Here is a 25,825-nt window from a genome sequence, read left to right on the forward strand (position 1 = left end):
GGTTTTTATATATGATATAAAATCAAGCACAACCTATTCTGCAAGTCGAATAAATATGCCAAAACATTATTAGCGCAAAGGACACGAACAGAAACTCACACACATTCCAACAGTAGCCTAACAAAGTGTTAGGTTTCATTCCAGAACTCTTGCTACCAGTTTAAAAATAGTGGCAGAATTTTGACCTCCGACCATGCCCAATAGGGCCACCACAGAATGAGCTAAGTAGTGCATTCTATACATATATTTTAGATAGTTAAAGTACAACATACACCAACAAAATACAGCTAAAATTTGACAAAACTAGGTATTGGGGGAAAAAAAACCATGCTCCCCCACCCTCACTTGTGTCTTCACAATTATAATAAGTTGTTTTGATTTAAGTTAGACATTTAGAATAAAATCATTTAAAATAGAAACTTTATTTTTCAGATTTTTTTTTCCTTTGACAGGATTTCATATGCATAAAAAAATACACAGGATGAATGGTTATAGGAAAACATAATGTATGAAATTTTTTAAAAAAATGCACAAAGCATTACCTACACTATAAGGTAGGCCTTTAAAATTCCTTTACTGTTGAGTGCTTATTTTAGTAGGAATGACGGACAACTCTTTTGGCAATTGAACATTCATTTGGATATCAGAGGAATTTGTGGTAAACTGTGAGGGTACGATCCCGTTGGTTCTGACCTCCCTGTCTAGAGTTGGCATGTTCTCCCCAAGCCTGCATGGGTTTTCTCTGGGTACTCATGTTTCCTTCCACATCGCCGTAAAATGCATGCTAGGCTAGTTGATCATTCAAAATTGTCCCTTGGAATGAGTGAGCACATGTCTCCTTGTGCCTTTTGATTGGCTGCCCACTGATTCAGAGTGCCCACCACCTGATGCCTCTAGTTGGCAAAGATAGGCTTCAGCACCCCCAAGACTCTTATGAAGATAAGCAGTACGTAAAATGAATGAATGTATATTATAATCATAATTGAAATTCATCAATGCTGTTATCATCATACTATTTTCGTTATTTTTTCACAATAACATTAATTTTATGATATAAAATATTTTACATGTAAAATGTGGGATTTGTGTAACTAAAAATACAAAACAATATTTTACTTGCCTTTTAAAATGGTGTTTTTTGATATTAAGTACTGTAAACATTTTTTAATGCTCGTACTTAAAGAGCATTTCTGTTTCCTCTTTGTATATTGAGGTGGAACATTAATGCAACACCAAAAAGGAGCAGAGTTTGCTGTACTATCTGTTACACTATCACAAAAAATAAAAATAGACAGCGAAGGTTCCTTGCCCAAAACAAATTGAAGATGACCTGTTGCATAATCTATTGTCGTTGGATAAATGCCATTTGACTCAGTTTAACATCCATAGGATAATATATCCATCCATCAGAGTTCCCAGGATAGTTTTAAAATTGTTCTGTACACACACTAAAGTGGTGGTGCAGGTCAGTTGGTAAAGCAGTCATTTCGCAACACAGTGGTTGCTAGTTTGAATTTCCCCTGTGATGATGTTGAAGGTCCTCTTCCCAATAATGCAGCATTGGTAAATGGGCCAGGGCCAAGCACTGTAACTATCCTGAAAGTAAAAAGGTGCTGTCACAGTGAACACCAATTTACAATTCACACTTCTCTTCAGTCAAGTGTTCTCTTAGCTCCTCCTCAGAAAAGTACATCCTTTAAATGATGTGTGTTTAAAAATTATGTGCTCGCAATGAGTCACTATGACAACACTGACATGCCTGAGTCATGAGTGCTGTAAACTCCCTGGACATTCGTAAATGCGCCCATTGAGGAAGAAGTTGAAGACGAACAAGTCTGGGAGGGTGCTGAGGATGACGAAGAGGAGGTGGTGTGTGCCCTAAGTATGGCCTCCGCAACACTGCAGTGGGGGCGGGGCCCTGGTTCCGAAGTGTAGGTGAAAGTAAGGGAAGTGGCATAGATGATCCCGTCATTGCGGACCAATGTGACTGGGACCTGCACAGGTTGCCTGACCCAACGCCAGCCCTCTCTGAAAGCCGAAATGTCAGGCACCACACATAGGATGCTTTCGCCACATCTTGAAAGAATATGAATAAAACACATGGGTCTGTATTCAAGTATATTGAATATTGCTCTGAAAAAGTAATTACCCCCATCTTTTTTGCCCAAATCCCCACTTTAAGACATTAAAAAGCATATAAATGTGACAGAGAACCCAAGTAATCATAAAATGCAGAACTGTTTGATAGATAGAAAATCTTAAAACAATAAATTAGGATTCTCAAGTGCCATGATATAAATAAATTGAAGTACTGATGAAATATAAAATGTATGTATCTCTGTGTAGTGCTAATCACAACTCACATACCTATACATGGTATCAGCCTCCACATCCCCAAACCACACTCTTAGGTTGGGAGTGAAGTTATGTCCGGTCAGCTCTAACATGGCCACATCCCCTCCACCATTTAACTGATTTAACATAGGAAGAGAAAATAAAGATGATTTAAAAGTCAACAAAAAGTGCATTAACACTGTTCAAATAAAAGATAATGTGTCTATGTGGACCTATACCTGCAGGCTTTCCACCACAGGCACAGGGGTGACCGGAGAATTTACAGGGCCCATGCCCTCATAAAACGTATACTCAGCCTTGTCTGTGCTGATGATTGTCCAGCAGGCACCGTCGTTAATGACCTCTTTGTTTGCTTCTTTGACGCACGGTGCAGCCTAACACACACAAAGGCACAAACCATCTACTGTTTACCAAGTAAATGTTATTAACCCCACCTGACAAAACATGAAGTATGCATTTAACAACATAAAATAGTGTTCTCTTAGTTTTCACATGGTATTACTTTCACTCTTTTTTTTAAACGTTGTTTTTGGGATCTACGATACTCTTACTGGACACAAGATGGCGCCAAATGCACATAAATTGATCATCATCCATACCTCGCATCCTTGTAAGGGTTGGGGGATTACTGGAGGTCAACCCAGCTAACTTCGGCCGAAAGGCAGACTATATAGACCTTAGACTTGGAGGCCAGTCACCCATAGGTCAAAGAGAGATAGACCAACATTCACACTCACAATCATACTACCACCAGAGGGAATCGAGCTTGTTCTTGCCTGCACCAAAGTCAGGGAATTGAACCCCTAGAGCAAGTGGCGTGCATGAATTTAGGTTGAATTATAATTCTGATTTCTATCTGAGCAATTTTTAGGGGCCTACCTGGTACTGGATTATTCTATCCTGGGAGAGGCAGAGGTACATCCGTTCTGTGTCTTTCAAGTAGAAAGCACATTTGTGAAGCTGCGACACTGGGTCATCTGCATCCCACAATGCTGCCTGCTTGTCGACTTTGCGAATAACCTGATGAATTAAGGGAAGAAAAAAAGATTGTGCTGTGTTAAGTAAACCAAAACTATCTAAAAGTATGACCCATATGCACAACACTTTAATAACATTATTCCTTTTATTCTCACAGAAATGTAACTGCATACCAGTCTAGGCAGGGCCATGCCAGTGACAGAGCACACCAGTTTCACTGTCTGACCATAGTGAATGTAACCATCGCGCACAGCAAACTCCTCTCCTTCAGATTCGTCGTCATCCACTGACCAAAATTGGGGAAAGCATGATTAGGATGTGTGAAATAAGGCGGGTAAAAAAGAAAGCACGGTGACTTGACTCTTTGAAAAGTAGGACTCACAGAGGTGGATGTAAAAGGCCCCCCATTGGAGAGAACTTGCATGAAAGTTTCCACCTTCCACATGAAGATACCTGGTGCTGACTGTTTGTGATCGTAGGCGGTTAAATAAAGCTACCTTTGTGCCTGATGCAATACATACTGTGGGATAGAGAAGAAAATATAGCAATAGGCATTCTATCGAATTCATTCCAAAACAGTGTTTGTTTATGTTTTGATACTCACAGTCTGCATTTTTCAAGGACTGCTTTTTCTTGGAAGGCTTGGATATTACTTTGATTCTTTTGCTGAGAAAGAGGCCAATAGTGGCGCTATTGCCGTAGAGCATCTTTACAGACAGCATGAAATGTTTCCTTTTGTCTGTGTCACTGATGTACAAGGTTTTAGCAGCGCAGAAGTTCTATTTCAGGAAAGAAAAACATCGATGTTGCATCAGCCCAAGTGAAAAATCATGTTATTCTTAATCCCACAGAGAAGAAGTTTTGATTTGAAAAGTTTGTTTCTGTTCATTTTCCCTTAAGTGAAAACTCATCACAAAACAAAAAGACCAAACATATAAATTGTCATAGCTGTTGCTGAATATAGGTGGTTTATTAGTTCAAACTTGCATTGCATTGGTAAGAAAAGTTCTATTACTTGTTTTCAAAATATGGTTACTGTTGTCTTCATTGTTTGGAAAAATTGGCAGAAATAAAGGAACTGAATACAACATTTTTTAAATTATGTTATTAATTAATACAGGTTTTACCACTATATATTAAATTATTACTATTATTTTAAATATTTCATAAATCATTCGAAGCAATTGAATATAGTCTTCCTGCAGCACATTCAGTGACACAAATAGTGTTCTAACCTTTCCCTCCAAGTTGAGTTGTTGCATCTCAACATCACTGTTGCCAATCCCGATAAAGGCACAGGGCTGGGCCTCCTGCTCTGTGCAGCCCTCCTTCTGCATCTTCTCCAGCTTCTTCTTCCAACCACTACCCAACAGATAGATGCATGGTGGAGGGCAGAAAAACCTAAAAAAAAACATTATTAGAAAAAAAAAGAAAAAGAAAGAAAAGCTTTAAAGAAGTATGTTCATGTACTTTTAGCCATTTATTTGTTCATAAACACACACAAAAAACTAGGCAGTTACTGTACATATTTGTGGACAGTCAATCGTTTCCAGATTCACAAATGCAGCCTCATTCTCATGTGAGTGCAGGGAAATCTACTCATGTTTATTTATGCAGAACCTACCATATGATCAACTGTTTTATAAATAATTGTGAGATTAGTAATTATTGTGATGCAATCAAACTGTTGAGCATCAGAGGTCACATTCATTCATCCCAAATACTACTCCCAAAACTACTACTACTATTCAACAAACAAGATAAAAAAACACACCTTTTCTCATTGCCATAGGACTTTTGTGCCACTTTTGCATGCAGGATGAGGACGGTTTGATCATCTTTTTCTTTCAAGTAGGTCCTCATTGCCTCCCTGAAAAAGGACATGTGAACTCAGCCATCATGCAGCATGTAAAAAGTATATACACATAGAAATGCATGTCATTATTGTATAGTTCACAATAGAAAAGAATAATGAAAGCATTAATAATGTATTGATCTTGAAGTGTTTCATATTTACCTTGTTAAACGTTGAGGTTGACACAGATCAAACTTTCTACAAAACAAAAAGAAGAGCAATATAAATCACCCTTCTGCTGTGAATTTAAATACATTTGTATTGTGTACATTTGTTCAATCGCTGCCAACCCTCCATGGTCCAACAGATTGGACATCTATTGCCGTCAATGGAAACCGATCAGTCAATGTACTTAAATGCATGTATTGACCAATATTACTATTATGAAATACGATTTGGGTAATATACACAAAATATGGATAAAATGTTAAACCTTGTGTAGTTTCCTTAGAGGTCCATATTAAAACCTACTGTAAATAGATCACTTACTATATTTTACGCGAGGGCACCAAGAGAAAGTAGATGGGCAATAAAGATAATTGATTGATGGAACCCAGTAAATATCCATGCAATCGAAGTAGAAGAAAAGTACTTTGGCAATCGAAGAAAAACTTCATGACAGTTTGAGTTTGACACCGTGCGTCCATATGTGGCAGGTACAAGCAACTACACTGCCATCAGAACTTGGCATCAAAGCCTCTTAACCACAGGAAATTCAGATCACGTGTAGGCGGAACAAGTTGCGTTAAAGGTTTGTCTTTAAAATAAACATATAAATAAAACAAACGTTATAATATCAACTTACCCGGTAACGACGGGCGCCATTTTCCAAATAACGCCCCCTTCCCTCCCCGAACAAATGCGAGTCCCCTCCTAAGGGCAGCCCACACCGATCTAACTATCACCATAACCAGGACTAGAGGAACCAGACTGGATGCAGTAATGGGAGTTGAGTACAAATTCAGGGAAGACCGATGGGCAAGAAAAGGGGTGAGAAAGAGAGGGCGGCAGGAGCCGCGACGAGTCGCCCAAACAACAGGCGTGGGAAAGTTGTAAAGTCGCGCGTGAACAGAAAAATTCTCACAATAGACAACCGTTTAAAGTACCCACTGCTATCGCGAGACTGACGAGAACCCACACATCTGTCGCCTCTCAAGGACGTTACAGTTTAGATTCCCACGCTACATTGAGCAATGAAGCAAGCACTATGCAGACTTGTTCCGAAACTGGAAGACAGTAAAATATTGCATATGCTCACTGTCCACATTAATGGGAACACTAATTCAATTATAGGATAATGAATGCATTATTTTATTCATGCATGCACTTTTGCATGAAAATGTCATATTTAAACATATTATCAAAAACCTTATACCCATCAAAATGTATTAAACAACTTATTTATTTATTATACAAATTCTTTTTAATGGTACAGTACAATGTAAACAGTCAACCATGTATTAAACCACAAACAACATTCTGGATTTCGCTTCAAATTATGCATAGCATTGCATCAGATGAAATATAAATTATAAAAATTACAAAATATGCATGACACAGCAACATGATTTGTGAAGAACTAATTATTGCAAAGAGAATGTGCAGCACTGACTCAGTTTTAAGTGGCGAATGGAAAATGTATCCAGCTAGAGATCAGTAAACGTAAAAAGCAAGGGGTTGAACTTAACAAAACAATAAAATAATCATAAACGGGCTGAGGTGATACTCCAAAGCATCATTTGACAGAGAATATGCATCAGCACCAAAGTAAATTTTATGGTAAATAGTTTTAGGATACATAAGCCAACACACTTGTGCATTCTGTAAAACAGCAGCAAATATTGATCTTTGAAACCTATAGTACTTTTAATATTTGACAAGATGTATGATTTACTGGATGGAGAGGTCAGTAATAGCGTTACATTCATTTGCGCAATGGAAAAGAAATGTTACAACTGAAAGTTGTCTGCTAAATAAAACTAGAAGGCATTGAAGTTACATTGGGGCGAGACAGCTGGGTGTGATGACTTTCATACTTGGAGACTGTGCAAAATGGGGAATTAAAAAATTAATCTTTAGTGTAAGGGAAAACAACAATGAACCATGAACATCATCAAATTCTAGTCTATTTTGGTCCCGGTTCTTCCTGAGTCACAAGTTGTCTAGTGGAAGTCAGCTGATAGAAATCTGTGAAAAGTCATTCAAAGTGTCATTTTTTTTTATATATAGTATGTATACATGTATTCCAAACATCAAAACATTAAGCAAACAGACCATGAAAATAGTGCTGTTGCATATTTTTCTAAACAATGTTGTAAAAAGTCCCCTTTTTTCCATTTCCATGGATTTTAAATGATAAATCTATACAAGCCTGAATCCAAAGTCATCCCACCTTAGATTTTCCAGAAGATTTTCTTCCGGTATAACACATAGGAGATGAGGACCCAACAAGAAACAGCCACCAGGTTCTGAGTAAGGTGCTCAGCATGGGACTGAGTATTGACCATGCGCCAGTGGAAGGGGAAGTAGTTTTCTAATACCTCATGGCCGACATACACAAGGATGGAGTTCATGCCTGATTTAAGAAATAAAACATGCACTTCTAAGTTAAAAACAGGCAAATGGTCATTATTGAAGTAAAGTATCTTAGTTTCTAAAATAGACACCAGTTTTGCAAAGGCAGGGGTGCCCAGGTTATGTCTTATTAAAAAAATCGACTCTCTTGGTGGTGCAATTCTTACCTGGATAAAAGAATGGTGCTCCAGACCACCACTTTTTAACATCTACAATGTAATAAACTAGAACAAGCAGTACATAGGCAAAGCAGCCAAGTGTTGTAACATATGACAGAGACCTGCAAACAAAAAGAAATTGATTATTAAGTATTTTAACCCCACATCTTGGAAAAGCAACAAAAATACCATAGACAAGAATAGATAGTATTACCAAAGATTCTTATTGACAGGAATGAATCCGTGATTTGTGGAACACTTTGTGAGAGCAGCTGATATGATACCCTGTGATATACAAAAAATAATATTACAAATTATCCTGTGCATAGAGTAAACATTTAGTCATTAAAAAGTTCAACATGATTCAAATTGCAAAACAAAAAAAAGAATGAATCTTTGGAGTACAGTCTACAAATTGTATGCTGCCAATTTCTACTTTTGAATTTCAAAAATTATTAAATCTCACTTGGCTGTGCAGGTATAAATGATACTCACCAAAAAGAAACCCCAAATGAGAAACCTTGATATAATACTTGAATGAAGGTCTCTGTAGTGTAAGATTATCTTTCCCGCCTGAGAAAGTTGAAGACAAAGGTTAAATTATTTTATGTAACGCTAAAGGTAAATGGCGTAAATACAAAACATCACTGCCCACCTCGGTTTATAAGAAAACATTTTGAAACAGACAAAGAGATATATGTACCTGTAAACCAAGAAAAGCTATAACAACAGAGTTGATGCTGCCAAGAACCCCCTCGGGATCGTGTGGTGTTTGAGTGGCATAAATGACCTTCAAAAGGAAATACAGGTTGAGTCTACAATTATCTCATTTTCATGTGTTTGCCAAGTGCCAATTTTAATCAGTCAGATTTGTTTGTCTTTGGCTTACCCTGGCTGAAGTTGTCTGGTAGATGTGGTTTTCTCCAAGCAGCCAGCGGTCAACAAGACCAGCTGCTCCGCCGGTACAATTTGCATACAAGCCCATGTCTCCAATTCCACCTGGACCAAGATATCCACTGTTCCAGAACAGAAGTAGAAGTGAAGTGAATTTCACAAAATTATAAAAGACACTTGAAAAAAAAATAAACATGGATGTGATCAATCACCAAATCAAAACTTGGCTTCCACAGTATGTGCCCATTCCTTAGATGAGTACAAATTCCTTACAAGTGCTAGAAGTTTACCAGATATGTAAACAGCGCCATTCCGTTTCCCAACTTGATTTAGTTTGTGTTTGGATCTAAACTTTTGCCAAACCCTGTTATTTAACCAACTTGGAAAACCCACAGTAATTGACTAAAATGATCAGTGGAATCTAGTCCCTAGTGATGAAATACAAGAACCAACTTAGTCACTAAATATAGTACACATGACTCACGTTGGACAGCCTGGTACAGGAAGTAGCAATGTGAGACAGAGCCATACCACTTCTAGGAGGAGCACAAAAATCCAAGCTGGCCAGTAGAGTAATACATCAACGCAAGAGGACCACCATGCATCCTGGGAAAGGGAAGCATTACCTAAATCAGAATGCAACTAGATTTAATTTTTAAAAAAAATAAAAATATTTATTGTCTATAAATGTGTATCTAACCGTTGGTAGGATGTCAAGATGAGCCCTGGCTACCAACAGATCCAGGCAGGCCACGACAAAGTACGACCAAGCCAAGCGCTGCAACACACCTGGGATTCGCAGGTTGTCCCATGACACTGTGGTGTAAATTAAACTATATATAAGAGCTCAACATAGGAGAATGGCAAAAACACTCAGGCTTAAACTCACAAAAACCCTGGCAGTAATTGGGATTGATGATGATGATCCCAATGATGAAAAGCTGCAGGCTCCTCCATACTACCTTTTTCAACAGTGAACTGCGACTTGAGCCTGAACGAAGCATGGCATTGATTGAAAGTGCGATGGATGTGCCCATTATGAAAACAAACCTGAAAAAAAATAAAGCAAGTCCTAGATGTTATGAAAAGAATAAAAATGCAAATCTTGGTTGAAATTTAGATCTTTACCATGGGAAGACCAAATCAGCAATGGTTAGGCCTAGAATGGTACAAGGAGCAAACAGTCCCTTTTACAAACAAGCAGAGAAATACTTAAGGACCCAATTTTGAGGTGCGGGTATAGCAATGAAACAAATCTTTACCATTCCAGCTCTCATGTCTGAAGAACCAATATCGTCCTCCTCCATAATTCACAAATACCATAATAATGAGGCAGATCCTGCAAAATAATTAACATGAAAGCATAAAACAAGGTAGTTACAAATGTTTTTTTTTTAACTTTTGCCAAAAGAAATATACAAAACCGATGCCAAGCAGAAACTTTTTTTTTTATTGTTGTAAGCCCATCACCAAAGTAATTGAGTGATGCAAAGTCACAAATACAGTTCTTACCCTCTGAATGTGTCTAGGGAGCGTAACCTCTGGCTAGGACTGGGTGGAGGTGGGAGTATGTTGTCAGTCATTGGCCTCACTGTCCTGCCAGGAGAGCCCAGCTCCTTGAAAGAGACATTTGAGTTATAAAACCAGTGAAAACCTGGTACTTAATTTAGTGGATAGAGTAGAATACATTTTGGGCACCCCAGAACCAAAAGCAGCAATTTCTATTTCAGTTTTCTAAACTAAGGTAATAGCCAAAAGCCCTTGGATAAATACTCACAGAGTTGATCAGCCTCTCAGTCTCCATGGAACCACCAATTCTGAAGAGGGCCCCCCTTACCCAATCGAGTCTAAAGAAGAAATAATCATTTTAACAAATGATCAAAACCTCCTTACTGTTTAAAAAAAATGAAACCAAGCAATCACTTATATTGCAGTTTCTAAAAAGACTTACGATAATATTGCTTTTGTCAAAGCATAAAACAATCCCAGTCCAGCAAAGACAAGGAATGCTATCAGAATGGCTGTGTCGGGGTTGAGAAAACATTTACATTACATTACTACAAAAAAAAACATCCATTATCAGGATATTTGTGTGATTGACTTACGTGTGTAACTATTTATTGGGTCCACGTCAGTCACAATGGAGCAGTTGGCCATAGAGATACTTATATTTTGAAGCCATAGAGAGTAGTTGCCTTGCTCCCCAAAGTGGAATGAAACTCTAGAAAGGGAATTTAAGTGTCAAACAACACAAATCCAAGTGAACTCAAATACTTGGTGCTAGAGAGAATAATATAGACCCTGTAAAATTAAAATATTCAAAGAAAAATACTGAATAAATGTAAAAACTGAGAAGAACCGATTGATTTTTTTAACGTGATACAGTAAAAACCGTTCAGCCTCTTCATGAATCCAGATTCTTTGTGAAACAGCATCACCAAAGCCCTGGACTGAGTCCTAATACAAGCACACAAGATCATTTCTGCAACTCACGTGCAAAGGTCCAAAACACCATGGGTGCTGTTAGCTTGCAGTGTAATTTCATGTTGCGTGCTCACAATGAACTCTTTTGAGCCTGGCTGTCCTGGAGTTGTCATTGCAGGGACCACCCCAAGTGGTTGATAAAGACACTAACACATCCAAAAACCAAGAGATTAAGTGTGTACAGATCACAACAGTTTGTTAAATCTAGATGTGCAGTTACCTTATAGCACCACTGAGACATCCAGTACACTGACACCTCAGTTTCCAGTTCATTGATGACTGTCAAAAGAGCTTCATCCATCTTTAACTTGGAATGTTGTGTACTCTGAAATAAACCAGCTGTAAATAGAAACATGCATGTGAGAAGTGTGAAATGATAGTTATGTCCTTTTACTTTTGCATTGACAGCCCCCAACATTATTTTCTGCACTTGGGATATTTAGATCACTCACTTCAAATGTGCACCAATTAATTTATCACATACAATTGTGCATAATATCAGAATGGCCATTTTGATATCCTAAAACTAACTTAAAAATAGAAAACTGCAAATGCACTTGTACTCCCTATTTATTTTATTAAATTGATTATGCCCAATAGAACATATGTGGAATTTCATAAGAATCATTTGAGTAGAGGGTGATGACACTGTAAAATTAATGCCTTCCAGGGAGAGGCATGTGATCTGGAGGGCTGGGCTGCAAAACCACATGCTCATTAATCCCACATCTACCACAAAGTGAGAATTTTAAACGCCTTTAGAGATTCTCATAAAAAAATGTCATTAAATAGATGGACACTACCTAGTTTTGATAGCCGTTTATAGCAAGATTTAATGTATAGTATCTATCACACGTTGTTCATCATGTGCATTTTATTTTGTAATTCTTTTGTATTTAATTAGACAAAAAAGTATCGCGTAAATACTTTGGATATTCAAGCCATGGGTGAAAGTGCTGTGATTTAGCTATTAGCGTGCGAGCTCATCTAACACAAATGTACTTTTACCGAATATACTTACAGGAAAACAGTTCAGCTTTCAGTGGTGCAACACAAATGGCTATTAGTGTGGCAATTGCTGACAAATAAAACATCTTATGTCCCCCCCAGTTTGCCATTTCTTTCTCTTGTGTCTTTTTAGCCACGAAGACTGAAGTGTCCGCTTTTCTGATTTTTTTGTTTATGTTCCTTTTAGTCATGTCAGATTTCACTTCCGATTTGTTCCTGTTTTTTGGTATTAGAGGAAACGAGAAGGGTCAAAGTACATCAGTGATGCCAAACACGGGCATTGGTTATACCGCAAAGTATGTTAGTGAAACATTTGTCTGAAATAGTATCTTTTAATGCATGAGAGCGAAAATAAGTTCATTTATAACATAAGAAGGCAGGGAGACGAAAAACACGCACTTAACTTCAACTGTAAGGTTGTCCAGTCGATTATCGAGTAGTGTACAATCGAGTGTCGAGACAGGCAACTCCCTTCTGATTTTCCATTGCAATGGCGGATAAACAAAGCTCGCAGAAAAGGTAGGCTAAATGCTTTCCCTTACTAACTTTCGGAGTTTTATTTTTAAAGGTTGTGGTTGACCAACAGATATATTTTTTGGCTTGTTACAGCAAAGTAAACATGGCTGCAAGGCGGCTAACGATATAGCTTTTAGCTGTGGTCAGATGCTCCGTTTCGCTATTGTGCATGTCATAATTTTTGTTTTGTTTTGTTATAGCGTCAAGATAGCAGCAGGGGCTGTGGTTTGTGTTGAAAGTGAGATCAAAGGAGATGTTACTATAGGTAAGATGCTTAATTCCAATCAACGTCACTGTTGTAGCTACATAGCAATTACTAGAGTTCATTATAATGTATATAAATGGCTTGTGTCTGGCTCAGTCAACCCTCATACTCTTTTCTACCCAGGCCCAAGGACTGTGGTCCATCCAAAAGCTCGAATTATTGCAGAAGCTGGGCCCATTGTGATTGGAGAAGGCAATTTGATCGAGGAACAAGCTGTCATTATTAACAGGTAACATCCATCGTCTATTGTAATAACGTCAACTAATAGCTAAGCCCCACCCCCTTTACTGCTCATCTGCTAACAGCATACATTTGAATTATTGATGTACCTGCAACTGTTATTTTTAATTAGTGATTTAAGCATATATTATGCTTGACTAGCAGTTGAAACCAATGTTACATGCTTGCTTCTCTCTTAATAGTTACCCAGAAAACATCACACCAGATACTGAAGTGGAACCAAAGACGATGACTGTTGGCATCAATAATGTATTTGAAGTTGGCTGTTGTATCCTTTTCCCTGCTAGTGTTTACAAAATAATTTACTTTTGTAAAGCCTTTGATCCATCCAGTTTTTTCCTTAACTGATAATCCAGTGTCACAAGCCCTTAAAATCGGAGACAACAATGTTATAGAATCAAAAGGTGAGGTTTACATCCACTGGAAATGTAGGTTATTTTAGTTCTTCACTACCTTCTATTTTTTTCCATCTAGCTGATGTAGGTAGGAACGTCATCCTAACCAGCGGCTGCATCATTGGGGCCTTCTGCCAGGTGAACACTTGTGAGGTCATACCTGAGAACACAGTCATTTATGGGTCTGGATGTATGAGGCGGGTGCAGACTGAGAGGCCACAGGTAAATGGTTACTCATTGGTTGGTGCATGGAGAGTTGTGGTATTAAAAATGTTTAATATGTTGGCTAATGTATTGAAAAAAAACTGCATAAACATTTCTCCTGTTTTTTTTTTTTTTTGCAGCCTCAAACACTTCAACTAGATTTTTTAATGAAGATTTTGCCCAACTACCATCACTTGAAGAAAACCATCAAAGCCATTCATAGTTAAATAGTTGAAAACCCTTAAAAGATGGAATTGTGACTATTAAAATGTTTATTTCACGCTGAAATAACATGTCAATGTATATATTATTAAACATGTCATCAGTGTTTTTTTTTCTTACTGGTATTTTTGAAATATCATAACCACAACAGATGACTTGACTATTTATATCCTTTGCTTGCTCTGCTAACTAATAATCTGATGAATAAAATGCTGTTTTGCATTTTTTATGTACTGTGCAATTAATTAACTTTCATTTTAAATCAGTAATTCATTCATTTCAAATACCATTTAAAAGACCTTAGAAAAATGTATAAGAAATTTCCAACATTATTTTATTAAAACGAGGATGAAATGCCCCTGCCAAGTAAAATACTCAGGTCGAACTCAAAGATGAACTTTTTTTCCTACCTTTTACTTGGGAAGGAGCTGAATACAGAATTGTAAGAAGAAAATATTGCCCTCCATATACAGACTTTGGTATTGAAGTATACTTCAGAAAAAAAATATTTAACACTCATTTTCAGGGTGGATTGTAAAGTGGTAACATCCCCTTCAATAATGGCAATGTGTGAAACCATTTTAGATAAATGATCTCTTCAATCCTCCTCCTAGCTTGATAGCTAAAACAAACTCCACAAAGTAGTCACTATTCACTAGGAATACAAGATGTCCAATCCAAGCTAATAGAGTATTTGAGGCATAGATGTTCCTAGTGTGGAATTTCACTTTTTGACTGGCACACCATCTGCATAATCCTCCAGTACTCCTGCCAAATGGTTATTGTGAGTCTTGAAGTGCCTCTTTCGCTGACCAGCTTGCTTCTTCCTCTTTTGAACTGGTAACTGCAGGGAGCACACAAAAAGTCAATGAAGGCTAGGCGGTCATGCATACAATGAATATTTGGTGCTTATTCATTTCCAGCCAAGACTTAGCAGATAAACCTCTTGAGACAAATGGAATCACAAATGTTTTTTCCATGCTTCATTCAAGCTGACTATGCTGTTGCCCTCAAAAAATAGTTGGACAATCAGTATCAGCAATATAAGCAGCAATTATATTTTATAGTACGTACTTGAAGACAGTCTTATTAGCCTTTTTAAATACATTTATGTGAATTGGACACAACTACTATGTAAAATGGGATGATGTGTATTTAAAATAACTTTAAAAACAGTGAATGCCTTGTATGTTGAAATGTTTAAGTTTTAAGTAGAGAAGAAAATGAAGTCCAATAATTTGGTGACCAAACTGATTACAAACCAATAAACACTCACCACTTTCTTTGGTCCGGATTCCTGCATGGAGGTGATGCCTTGCTTTTTCAAGTATTCTTCAATCTTCTCTTCATCCATCGAGTCCACCGGAACGCTTCTCCACAGTTTCTGAAATTCTATCATAAAAAAAGAAACAATATCAGCCATATTATTAAGCCATATTTCACAAATTCCACAAAAAAAATGTACTATTCATTTTTACGTTTGTCAAATAGCTAACAGGAAAAGAGATACCTCCCAAAAAGGTAAATACACTGTAATTTCATTTTGTAAAAAGCGTAAACCAATAATATTGTATCAGGCAAATTACCCTCCGCCAGGATGGGAAATATTTACTTTTCCACGTTTCGATTCAAATCACTATAATGTAATGAGTGCGAGCGCGTATTTGGTGCAGAGTTAGTGTGTTGTTTGATTAAATACCTACAATGATTTTACAATACATAAGACAATTTAAGACCTGTATGACAGATTTTATTTCAGTACTTCTTTAAGCAACTGTGGAGATAAATTGCAACATTGAGACAACAAAGGGAAAGGATCAGTGTATTAAATTGGCCAACGTGCAGTCTATCTTTCACCTAGAGAGAACTTTAGGAATAAAAGGCCCAAGTCAGTTGAAGTTAGATACCTACAGATAAGAATAGGACAGCATACGTATTTATAACAGGAATCACATCTCTCCTTGTTTCAACTTTTTCTTTTGCAGATTTGTTAAAACCAAAGTTTGTAACAATCATCATATATTTTCCTTAAAACTGTAATTCTTCTCAGTTTAAAAATTTGAACCTTTATTTCAAATATACCTGAATAAAACATGAAATTTGGAACTTCTATACCATTGAATTCAGTTTTTTTTATCACAATTTGTGGGAATCCGGTTTGCTTACAGAAACAGACAAAGACTACTAGGCAAACTCAGATAGAATTCTAAAACATTACCTTCATCCACCAGAAATTGACAGTGTTTATCATTGTAGAAGAGAATCTTTTTCTTATCTGGTCTTGTCACAAATGTAATCTGATCCCCTAATGCCTGAAAGCAACAATTAGACAGTTAATTTCTACATAAAAAGGACATTTTCAAATAAGGGTGGATTGTTAATTGGAGTTACCTTTAAGGCCTTGGCCGAGTTGGGAAGCCCTTCCTCAACTTCGTCCAATAGCACTCCTCCGAGCCCGAGCTGATCATGTTTGTCCAACAGCCTCAGTAAAGCTTTTTTGTCCTTCAGGTTGTACTTGGGCTTGAAGCCATATGTGCCATCCCGCACCTCAATTTTTGGATTACTTACCAAAGCCTGTAATGTGTAGAAAATGCAGTGTATCTGAGATTTATCTGTAATTGAGCCATTGTTGTTTATATTTTCTCAATTTAAGTATCCAGTAAAGTAATGCATGACTATATTTTAAATGATATAAGTGGTGTGCGGTAAGGGGAAAAAACAGTCGTAATATTGGCCATTTGATGGCACTATATCAATATTTTCCATACTGTTTATCCTCACAATATAGCCATATTGTAGAGCACTGATCAGTGTATACAGACCTCTGTCATTAGCCACTGCTTTTGTTTCATGCTGATGTCAAGAAGTTTGGTCTCATCAAGAATTTCATCAAGTGTCAGGAAGTGCGTGTCGCCATTCTGATGCCTTGTCTGTGCAACAAAAGTGTAAAAGACAAGTTAAATTAGACCTCAGATATGGGTAAACATTCATTTGAGCTTTATCTCAATTGTACAGTAGCTGTTATGACTTTTGGTGATATATATATTTTTTTCATTAAGTTATATTGTTTTAGTTCATGTCTATTTAAATTTAACAGTTCTACTTTACCTTCATGTAATTGACAATCTTTGCAAGACAACCAAACTTGTAGCCAGAGCTGGTCTTAATGTTATAACTGCCATTACTAGACTCTGTAAAGAAAAAAGAAAAATGAGTTAGGATGATGAAAATTATAATACAGTATCAACAACCGATTCAAGGAGTCCCCCTCCTAGTGCCGATAGTTGAGTGAGATAGGTTCCAGCACCACCTTGGACCCTAGTGAGGATAAGCGGTATGGAAAATGGATTAATACAGTCTGCACTGTTAGAGCAAAGAGTAGTAACAGTATTGATAACTGTGAACATGCTTGATTTAACAAAAAAAACATGTTTTCATTAGATTATTTATTAAGTGAGAAAAAAATATGACTCAATTATGAATAAAAACATTGAACACTGCGTAAAATAATGCAATCGTGGCATCCTTGGTTTGTCCCATTATGTGCCTAGAGTCCAATGAGAGAACTCTACCAACAAAGGCTGCAAAAACGATCCAATCAGGGCAGAGGGGTGCACTAACACAGTGACTGAGATCAGCTATTTGTATTAAGCTGCACTGTGGGCAGGTCCCTAGAATTGTGACAGGCCAGTTAACGAATCGGTTGGAGACACAGCTAGTGGGCAAGAGCCAATGACTGAGAGGAGAGCATTCTCATCCATCAAGCTCTGCAAGGAGTGGCGGCGGTTGGCGCATGAGAGCACTGTAGAGGAGGCAGCGGATGAAAAGAAATAGGTGGGGCAGTAAAAGGAAGAGAAAGCAATAGCATCCTCATCACCAGAAGAAGAAGGTGGGTTTCTATTTCTTGTTTTTGTTACTGAGACAAAAATGTGAGGAATGAAAGCTGTTATCAAACTGTGCGAACGCAGAGGTTTCATGCACATTCTTTCCATATTCATAGTAGTATTTGTATACATGTCACAAAGATGAATGTGGAATGTATTATAATATAATACATACATAAATATTACACTGAAGTGATTTTAAAGCTCTCGAGACAACCATGATTGGAATTAGGCCAAGATGGATCATACACTATGAAATAAACATGAATCCATTTGCTTGTCTCTTCAGTGAGCTACTAAGCATTGACGTGCACTCATCTGCAAGCAGAGGTAGAAAACGGAAGCTCTCATTGACAATTCAACAGTAAAGCGAAAAGTGTAAGAGGCCAAGCAACTGGGCGGGCCTGATTTATTGTTAGTACTTGCATTGACGTTATTGTTCGTGATGTCCCTATTTAATGTTTTACCGAGAAAAAGGTTGAACTGAAAATACTCAACATTTACCATCCCAAACTATAGAGCAAATCAAACACAACAACGAAGAAACACTTCCGTTTTTCTCAATAAAAGGACCATTCTAACACTAACAGGCCACTGGAATACTAGGTATTTAAAGTATTATTTTTGTATAGTTGAGTTAGTTTGTTAATAGTGTGTTTAGGTTAGTTTTATATTTGTCAGTCCTTTCATTAGTCATGTTAAACATGTTTTAACACAGTGTTTCCCAACCAGTGTGCCGTGGGTAATTACAAGAAGTCATCGATTGTAATAATCCAAGAGAGAATTCTAAATATTAAGAGATTAAAATCGAACTATCACGAGGTTAAAATTGAAATATGAAATTATAGTAATTCACTTGTAATTTTTCCAACAAGGAATCATGGCCAACATCACAACAACAACAGCCATCAACAATCTGACATTGGTTACACAGGACAGTCCTTTCTCCAAAGTTTCCTTACAGATGAAGGAGGCCTATCCTTTCCATGATGGTTGGAACGTGGCCTGCTTCATCATCCTACTGCTGTTCATCCTCACTGTTTTATCTCTGGCAGCCTTGGCCATGTTATACGAGCTACTGGACTGTGGATGGTGTGCCAAAGAAAAAATGCAGATACAACCAGAACAACTACAGGAGGTAGGATCAGGACACTGCAGCGAGCTAATGACTAGCATCTGCAATGAATCGGAATCTCATACGGAGGTGGAATAGAACACAAAGGCAAACCCTTGCAGAGGAGACCTTCAAAAACTGCTCAACAGTCAAGAGGATTCCTACAAACCGGGTCAGGCTGAAAAAACTGGACTGACGAATAAGCTCTTCACTAACAAGTTGTCTAAATTCCATTCATAGACGATCACACAATGCAAAACAGTGATCCTGAACCTATTTTCAAAAGAACACAAGTGGAAAAAAATGGAGGACAAAAGATACCATAAAAAGCACTTGGTACAATAAATGGCTCTTAAAGCATAATTGCAGAAGTATCAAACATGAGGTGAATGAATTTGTATGCTACCATTGAATTTGTTTAAAAAGAGATGCAGAGAAAGTGGTTGAATAAAAGCACTTATAATTCCGTGTGTGATAACAAACAAGATGCTGGTAAACATCTAAACTAAAGTGTTTCTATTTGTAAAGAGTATTCTCTGAAAGCAGACAGACATCTAAAGACCATTTTATCACGGGAGAAATCAAGGGACGGCTATGTCATTTATTCCCACAACATATTCTTATCTAAGCTTTACAAATGCTGTAAATGACTAATAAATCATTTGTGTGTTATATAAATGTGTTTTTTGTGTGCTTTGTAAAGGAAGGACACCAAAAATGGTACCCAGGTTAAGCACCACTGAACTAGATATTCTAAAGGTGATAGGTTGTCATCACAACAAATGTACGTTGTATAGGTCTGTCACGTTAGCCGTGCATATTCAAGAGTTTAATTCAAACATGATATCAGACAGATCGGATATGATTCACTTACCAGTATTCTGTTTAGAACCTGATGAACCCTCCTTTTCTATTCGAGGCTTCTTCTTCTTGTGCGATCCAGAATCTGATGCAGTTGGTCTCTTCTCTACAACTGGTGTGGACAAAGCTCTCTTCTTGAAGAGCTCCCTCTCCCTCAGCAAAGCAGGATCCATTCTGACCAACTGCTCAAATATCTGAATGGAACAAAGTGAAATGCATATCATAGAAAGACGGGTTGTTAGAGTGCATATGGACAATTTAGACTCATCAATTAACCACACATTCATTTAGGAATAAACAAACAGAAATAATAAAATGAGTATATGTGCATGTTTTCTTTTGTTTTTTAAGTAGTGCTTATAAACCTAATATTTGAAATTTCTGATTTTAACCTTAAAATCCAAATACAGTAACCAGAAGTCAAATTAATTATTATAAATTAAGATACGTACTTAAAATATCTTCAGTGTCTGAGCATCACTTAAAAAACAATATGTTCATTTGTTACATTAAGCCTTAATAAAAAGGTGATAAGTAGCCTACTGATGTTTCATTGGTCTTTATGTTAGAAAAACGAAAAATCTAAACTGATTAAGCACGTTAATCAGCGGGAAACAACACAATTCACGACGATCTTGACGATAGTAGTAGATACAAAAGCTTACTGACATTAAGTCGTTTAAACCTAAATGAATAATGCGATCACTTTGGTATTGATGTGAACCCAACGTTAGCAAATTATTGATCTTACCTTATACACAACTGCTCCTCTCTGGATTTAGGTCCAGGAGGACGACCGAAAAAGTCGTCCTTTTGAACTCAGACAATCACTTACTACTGTGCCTTTCTTCCCTTGTGACTGATTTTAATAATAACTTAATAAATGTGATCAATTGTTTTCGTTTGCAGTGCTTCCGCCTACCATACTTCTTCTTCCCCTGCTCCTCAAATATGACCAGTTAACATCTTTCAACACTTCAGTGCCTCCCACTGGATATATGCGTGTATGGCAGTATACTGCATGATGACATTTTTGTTTCTTTCCTTTTTGCTTTCATAATTTTATTGTCTATATTAATGGATAGAAACATACTCACTACATTTACTTCTGCATGTGTTGTAACTGTCATGAATAGTCCTATTCTACAAGGTTTTAACGTCTACTGTTTTGTCTTTATGCCAACTAATCAATGTACAACATTTATATATGTGAATCTATTCATTATTATGCTACATAATTGAAGTATTTATTCATGTCACTGACTGGTGAAATAAAAAGGCTATTATTCCCCCAAAAATATGATGTACCGGTACCTGCATTGAATCGTTGTCTGTCATTGACTATAATAATTTCTGCACGGTAATCGATGCTTGGCATTTTACATAATAGCTTTCAAATATGTACTGACACGGAGACCCAACGAGCCATAACTTCCATTCTCCAGATATACTGCTGCATGTGCTTATTATACTGAGTGCATCAGTGCAGTCAGCTGAAGCTGCAAGTTTGCTGACTGCCCACTGTGCTCCTGGGTAATGAGGTGGGGGAACAGGTGAGATGAGGCCACCAACTATCCAGGTCACTAAAAGCAAATAGAGAGCTGAGGATGTTCCAGCAAGAGAAATTGATATATGAGCAATACTCCCTGGGAAAGAATAAGTCTTTTAAAAACCATCCTGGATTGTCATAGTTGTACAAATGCATGCATATAATTTATTGCATATGATTTATTTTTAAACAGGAGGAGGAGGAGGAGAGGGAGTGTTGTTACCTCAGACTTCGGTGGGAGTATCCCAAAAAAGGAAAGAAGAAAAAATATCCATAGGTCCATAGAAACTCTCACACCTTAATGAAATGGAGATCAGATATCAAATTAGCATCTCCACCATTTTAAGTTAATGTTATTCAGTAGGTCAGGCCTAGAAGTGAGCGTACAAGAATTATGTCTAAGCAGCCTAATTCAGGACTTAATTCATAATGAATGAAACACTGTTAAACCACTGCAGAAACTGCATACGGGAATGTGGGAGATCATTTAGACATCAGAGAATCGGAAGACATATGAAGTGGCAAACATTAATTACTACTCTGCAGTGGATAGTTGGTCCTCATTATTTCAATTGAAGTCACTTTTCGAGCACAAAACTTCTGCATATGAAGTTACAGGCGTTGCCAAAGCCATTATGTAACCAAAGCAGAGAATTAATTCCTTTTCAATTTCAGCATGTAAGTACGCCTTATTCACCCATGATAATGTGTTAAGAGCAGATTGAGTAGCTGGTTGCAGTATGACTATGCTGCATTTGCAATGGAAATATAATGCAAAATATCATTTGTTTTAATTACGAGATTGTGTTTGTTTTACCAGGTCTTGTGTTGTGACCAACACCACAACTACGTACTTGGGTTGAGTGTACTTAAATTTCTGTTCTTTAGATGGCAGTAGCACTGCGTTCGACCAGCTGCAGAAAGCCAAATGAGTCATAGGCCACAAAAGAGCAGCAACTATTCAAACCAGACGGACAGAGGCGACTAAAAAAAAAAAGTTCCACCTGCTCTACTGGCCTAGGTCTCAAGGATACAACTTATCTGTTAACCTTCCAGGATAAAAGCATCCTGGTTTCACCTGATCAAGATAGTAAAATGGATCACGACACAAGATGCACGTTTTATGGAGGAGGCATAAAAGGCCTGTTGTGCTATCATAATACGAAGGTGGCGATCCTAGGCTAAATCAGGCAATTTAGAAAGGAGGACCCAACACCTATTATCGATTTCAGTGTAAGCTGTGAGGAGGTTGGTGGGGCTTATGTAAGACAGTATAAGCACTGGCAGGCTGGTGTGAAATGTTCTTTTCAGAGGCACTTTCTTCAAGCTTCCAGTACATTCTCTTCATCATAGCGAGTGGCTACCCACAATCTTAGAGGTTGAAGTCAAACTATACTGAATGGAGTAAGGCCCAAGGTAATCATGGGGGGCATGGCTTTTTACCGAAACAAAATGTTATTAGTTCAAGTCATGGGGCTTTATGTACACACATTTTTATTTATTTTCAACTGACACATGGCATACACTCAAACCAGGAAAAAAAGGGATATTAAAAAAGGTTTTAAAAATGATTTATTAGTCATCTCATCTCATTTTCTGAACCACTTTATCCTCATTATGGTCATGGGGGGTGCTGGAGCCTTACTATACATGGTCATTTAAAAGAAAATGCCTTATACTAGTTATGGTCATTTAAAAGAAAAAGGCTTGGTATACATGGTCATTTAAAAGAAAAAGCCTTAGTATACATTGTCATTTAAAAGAAAAAGCCTTACTATACATGGTCCGGCAAATTCCAGCAATTTTCTAGTACTTTTGGTTTGACTGTCAGGGTGGTTTACTGCATCTCAGAAGTGGAACAATCCTGCAATATCAAACTGATTTGAAAAAATACATGTTAAAATCAGTTTAAAGTATACTCAATCAATTTTCAACCAGCTGTCATGAGATTTCACCAATCTGAGGTGCATAAGCCTTGTTTCTTCGTACCTTCTATAAGGGCTGGTTGCTGGATGTCTTGGCGACCACCCTGAGTCGTGCCGGGCCCCTCTCAGCAGCCCAAGCAGTTATATTTTTTGTATGACTCACACAAATCAGAGTGTGTTCACGTATAACTACGGGGAACTAGTAGGCACGATTCCTATTCTCCATGTGTGAGCACAGGTTTAAAAAAAATGAATTCCACATCATTTTACTTTTGATGCTGTGATTATAAATGGTAGTCGTTCTTCTCTTAGTTTGCTCTAGATAAATAATTTTAATAGAGTGGGTAGACATTGAAAAAAAAAGGACCTGGATTCAACATTTTATTATTCCAATTTAGCCCTTGACCATGTGAAAAATATGTGTGAGAGAGACCGGGAGAAGAAAAAAAAAGTGTGCTATTGGATGTGGATTCAGCTTGTCCTCCTACAGTCTGTCACCAGTTGGTTCTTTTTCTTAATCATATAAATAAGATCCAAATCTGCAAATTTCGCCTGAGTATTGTTGACAATCATTGCCAAATGAAACAGAAAACAGACTATATCAAATGTTGTTTCATGATGTCTATGTGTGTTTGTTTGTTTTTATTTTCCAGAGGAAATTTTCAGCAATACATCTATTTCCTCTGCCAGCTGGGACTGTGCAAAACACAAGACAATGCACAACAGCAAATAAGCCATGCTTGATGTATTCCTTCTCTGCTATCTGCTCTCTCGCTCTATTTCCTGCACTGCTCTCTGAGCTTGCTTGCTTTTTGACAAGTTATTATTTGAGTTACAACCACTAATGATTATGCTGTCCAAACTCACAGGTAGTGTGTAATAAAATATTGATTTTTCCGCCAAGAAGTGGCTTTTTCTAAAATTCATCCACACGTCTAAACACCACTTTTCTTAAATGCACATGCACAAAATGTATGTTTTTGTTGTTTGAATTGCTGCAGTAAAAAGTAACATCTTTGTAACTTTGACTGCAGTAGATGGGGAGGTTGCCCATGGTTTGGTGAGAGGGTTGTGCAAGTGAAGAAAGAATTGGTTCCTATGACAACAATGACACAACGGGTCTAACGCATTACTAGAACCTCTGATAGTAACGAGGTTTGGAATCACAAAATTGCAGTAAAATGATTGACTTTTTTTCTCGAGAGATTCCAAATAACTTACCTGGGAGCACAATGTGAAAATTTAACAAGTAAACTAAAAGGGTACTAAAGAATGAAACCACAGATTGCATAAAAGGGAGAAATGAAAAAAAAACATACATGAAGTGTAAACACCTTGATGGAGATTTAATTTAATTTTCAAACGCACTCTCCTTTTTTACACACACAAACACACGCATGCATACCCACGCACACACTTTGAATTTGAACTGTCATTTATATTATATTATATTACATTACTATATTTTAGCCTAAAATAGTCTGGCAAAATGCTAGTGGCATATTATTATTACTGTACCTAACACCAAACTATAGGTATAGTCAGGTATGCAATAAATTGCATGTGCACGAACAGTTTCTACACTACACTAAATTGCCGTGCAGCTATGCACGAAGCGATTTGCATCTATTTTTTTTTTCAATGAGGGTTGGAAGCAAAGGTAGTCCTGGGTAATTTTGCACCCTTTGGCGGACAACCATTTGAATAATATGAGTGTATCTAGGCCAAATATTTCACTTTTAAATCCTATTCATATGTTCTAATAGTCAGGCACACACTTGGAGGAATATGGTATTTAAAAAACTTGCCCGTAAAGACATACTTTTAAGGTTACTCTAAAAATATCCATTTGTTCTTACATATGAATGTAATGTGCAATACTTTTTAATCAATTATATAAAAACTATAGTAAAACAACAGTATACGGCACTAATATGAATGCCATGACAGTGCTCAAATGGTTTTAAATAGTATAAATGGTCCTATTGCGTCTGCATAGCGTTTTTAGAATCGGATGGCAAGGCACAAGGAGTCAGACAACCATGCACACTTATATCTAGGTGCAATATGTGTGTGAAAATGTACCTATACCTTCAAAAGAGATGACCACTCCTGCTGATGTATATATACAAAATGTTAATGCAGTTCAGTGTTAGCAATCATTCACACTTGAGTATCACAGGAAAGAAGTGGAAAAAATATGACAGGCATGTTAGTGTGTTTGTGTTCTCCAACCCCTTAGATAAAAACGTCAAGTTTGATAGAAAAACATGAATTACTGCACCTATAAAAACTATTTTAGTACTGATGCATGTATATCAGATTTTATTTTCGAAGGGGGCTT

General features: G+C 37.2%; 5 protein-coding genes across 6 annotated transcripts; 2 read left to right on the forward strand and 3 right to left on the reverse strand.

The window, feature by feature from the left end:
• Positions 1-433: 433 nt before the first annotated feature.
• On the reverse strand, positions 434-6,246 carry LOC144197867 (recombining binding protein suppressor of hairless-like). Its single transcript, XM_077718545.1, has 11 exons — positions 5,994-6,246; positions 5,351-5,386; positions 5,108-5,203; positions 4,569-4,734; positions 3,938-4,112; positions 3,716-3,853; positions 3,507-3,619; positions 3,235-3,375; positions 2,574-2,729; positions 2,368-2,471; positions 434-2,076 (listed from the first exon to the last, which is right to left on the reverse strand). The coding sequence occupies exons 1-11, from the start codon at positions 6,011-6,013 to the stop codon at positions 1,740-1,742; spliced, it is 1,482 nt and encodes a 493-aa protein (XP_077574671.1). The 5' UTR covers positions 6,014-6,246; the 3' UTR covers positions 434-1,739.
• Positions 6,247-6,572: 326 nt separating this feature from the next.
• On the reverse strand, positions 6,573-12,705 carry hgsnat (heparan-alpha-glucosaminide N-acetyltransferase). Its single transcript, XM_077718544.1, has 19 exons — positions 12,320-12,705; positions 11,519-11,637; positions 11,308-11,444; positions 10,920-11,035; positions 10,766-10,835; positions 10,592-10,661; positions 10,327-10,430; positions 10,077-10,153; positions 9,943-9,973; positions 9,704-9,864; positions 9,515-9,630; positions 9,299-9,420; positions 8,810-8,936; positions 8,624-8,710; positions 8,416-8,493; positions 8,135-8,205; positions 7,930-8,042; positions 7,581-7,763; positions 6,573-7,375 (listed from the first exon to the last, which is right to left on the reverse strand). The coding sequence occupies exons 1-18, from the start codon at positions 12,495-12,497 to the stop codon at positions 7,582-7,584; spliced, it is 1,959 nt and encodes a 652-aa protein (XP_077574670.1). The 5' UTR covers positions 12,498-12,705; the 3' UTR covers positions 6,573-7,375; position 7,581.
• Positions 12,595-14,373, forward strand: dctn6 (dynactin subunit 6). Its single transcript, XM_077718549.1, has 7 exons — positions 12,595-12,825; positions 13,023-13,087; positions 13,211-13,316; positions 13,510-13,595; positions 13,684-13,731; positions 13,802-13,944; positions 14,067-14,373. Exons 1-7 carry the CDS (start codon positions 12,797-12,799, stop codon positions 14,151-14,153), a joined length of 564 nt encoding a protein of 187 aa, XP_077574675.1. The 5' UTR covers positions 12,595-12,796; the 3' UTR covers positions 14,154-14,373.
• Positions 14,181-20,970, reverse strand: gtf2e2 (general transcription factor IIE, polypeptide 2, beta). 2 transcript variants are annotated; one of them, XM_077718548.1, is made up of 8 exons: positions 20,759-20,970; positions 20,021-20,189; positions 17,257-17,339; positions 16,971-17,078; positions 16,540-16,722; positions 16,367-16,460; positions 15,425-15,540; positions 14,181-14,992 (listed from the first exon to the last, which is right to left on the reverse strand). In XM_077718548.1, the coding sequence occupies exons 2-8, from the start codon at positions 20,178-20,180 to the stop codon at positions 14,873-14,875; spliced, it is 864 nt and encodes a 287-aa protein (XP_077574674.1). In that variant the 5' UTR covers positions 20,181-20,189; positions 20,759-20,970; the 3' UTR covers positions 14,181-14,872. The 2 variants fall into 2 exon arrangements, with proteins under 2 accessions (XP_077574674.1, XP_077574672.1); XM_077718546.1 differs by having other exon boundaries at positions 20,021-20,201.
• Positions 17,892-19,525, forward strand: smim18 (small integral membrane protein 18). The gene is made up of 2 exons (XM_077718550.1): positions 17,892-18,037; positions 18,908-19,525. Exon 2 carries the CDS (start codon positions 18,913-18,915, stop codon positions 19,243-19,245), a length of 333 nt encoding a protein of 110 aa, XP_077574676.1. The 5' UTR covers positions 17,892-18,037; positions 18,908-18,912; the 3' UTR covers positions 19,246-19,525.
• Positions 20,971-25,825: the final 4,855 nt, after the last annotated feature.

Source organism: Stigmatopora nigra, chromosome 6 (assembly GCF_051989575.1).
Source record: "Stigmatopora nigra isolate UIUO_SnigA chromosome 6, RoL_Snig_1.1, whole genome shotgun sequence".
In the NCBI taxonomy this organism is placed as follows: Eukaryota; Metazoa; Chordata; class Actinopteri; order Syngnathiformes; family Syngnathidae; genus Stigmatopora; species Stigmatopora nigra.

What these genes read in the sequence shown, in the direction of transcription:
- LOC144197867 (XM_077718545.1), bottom strand. Translation starts at nt 6,013, where the DNA reads ATGGCGCCCGTCGTTACCGG. An exon ending in CAACCTCAACGTTTAACAAG is followed by an intron (nt 5,204 to 5,350) that starts GTAAATATGAAA and finishes GTCCTTTTTCAG; the next exon opens with GGAGGCAATGAGGACCTACT. An exon ending in GCATGGCCCTGCCTAGACTG is followed by an intron (nt 3,376 to 3,506) that starts GTATGCAGTTAC and finishes TTAATTCATCAG; the next exon opens with GTTATTCGCAAAGTCGACAA.
- hgsnat (XM_077718544.1), bottom strand. Translation starts at nt 12,497, where the DNA reads ATGACTAAAAGGAACATAAACAAAAAAATCAGAAAAGCGGACACTTCA. An exon ending in TGTCTCAGTGGTGCTATAAG is followed by an intron (nt 11,445 to 11,518) that starts GTAACTGCACAT and finishes TGGATGTGTTAG; the next exon opens with TGTCTTTATCAACCACTTGG. An exon ending in TCCCTAGACACATTCAGAGG is followed by an intron (nt 10,154 to 10,326) that starts GTAAGAACTGTA and finishes ATTATTTTGCAG; the next exon opens with GATCTGCCTCATTATTATGG.
- dctn6 (XM_077718549.1), top strand. Translation starts at nt 12,797, where the DNA reads ATGGCGGATAAACAAAGCTCGCAGAAAAG. An exon ending in CAATGTTATAGAATCAAAAG is followed by an intron (nt 13,732 to 13,801) that starts GTGAGGTTTACA and finishes TTTTCCATCTAG; the next exon opens with CTGATGTAGGTAGGAACGTC. An exon ending in TGCAGACTGAGAGGCCACAG is followed by an intron (nt 13,945 to 14,066) that starts GTAAATGGTTAC and finishes TTTTTTTTGCAG; the next exon opens with CCTCAAACACTTCAACTAGA.
- smim18 (XM_077718550.1), top strand. Translation starts at nt 18,913, where the DNA reads ATGGCCAACATCACAACAACAACAGCCATCAACAATCTGACATTGGTT.
- gtf2e2 (XM_077718548.1), bottom strand. Translation starts at nt 20,180, where the DNA reads ATGGATCCTGCTTTGCTGAGGGAGAGGGAGCTCTTCAAGAAGAGAGCT. An exon ending in AGATTGTCAATTACATGAAG is followed by an intron (nt 17,079 to 17,256) that starts GTAAAGTAGAAC and finishes TTTGTTGCACAG; the next exon opens with ACAAGGCATCAGAATGGCGA. An exon ending in AGCAGTGGCTAATGACAGAG is followed by an intron (nt 16,723 to 16,970) that starts GTCTGTATACAC and finishes TACACATTACAG; the next exon opens with GCTTTGGTAAGTAATCCAAA.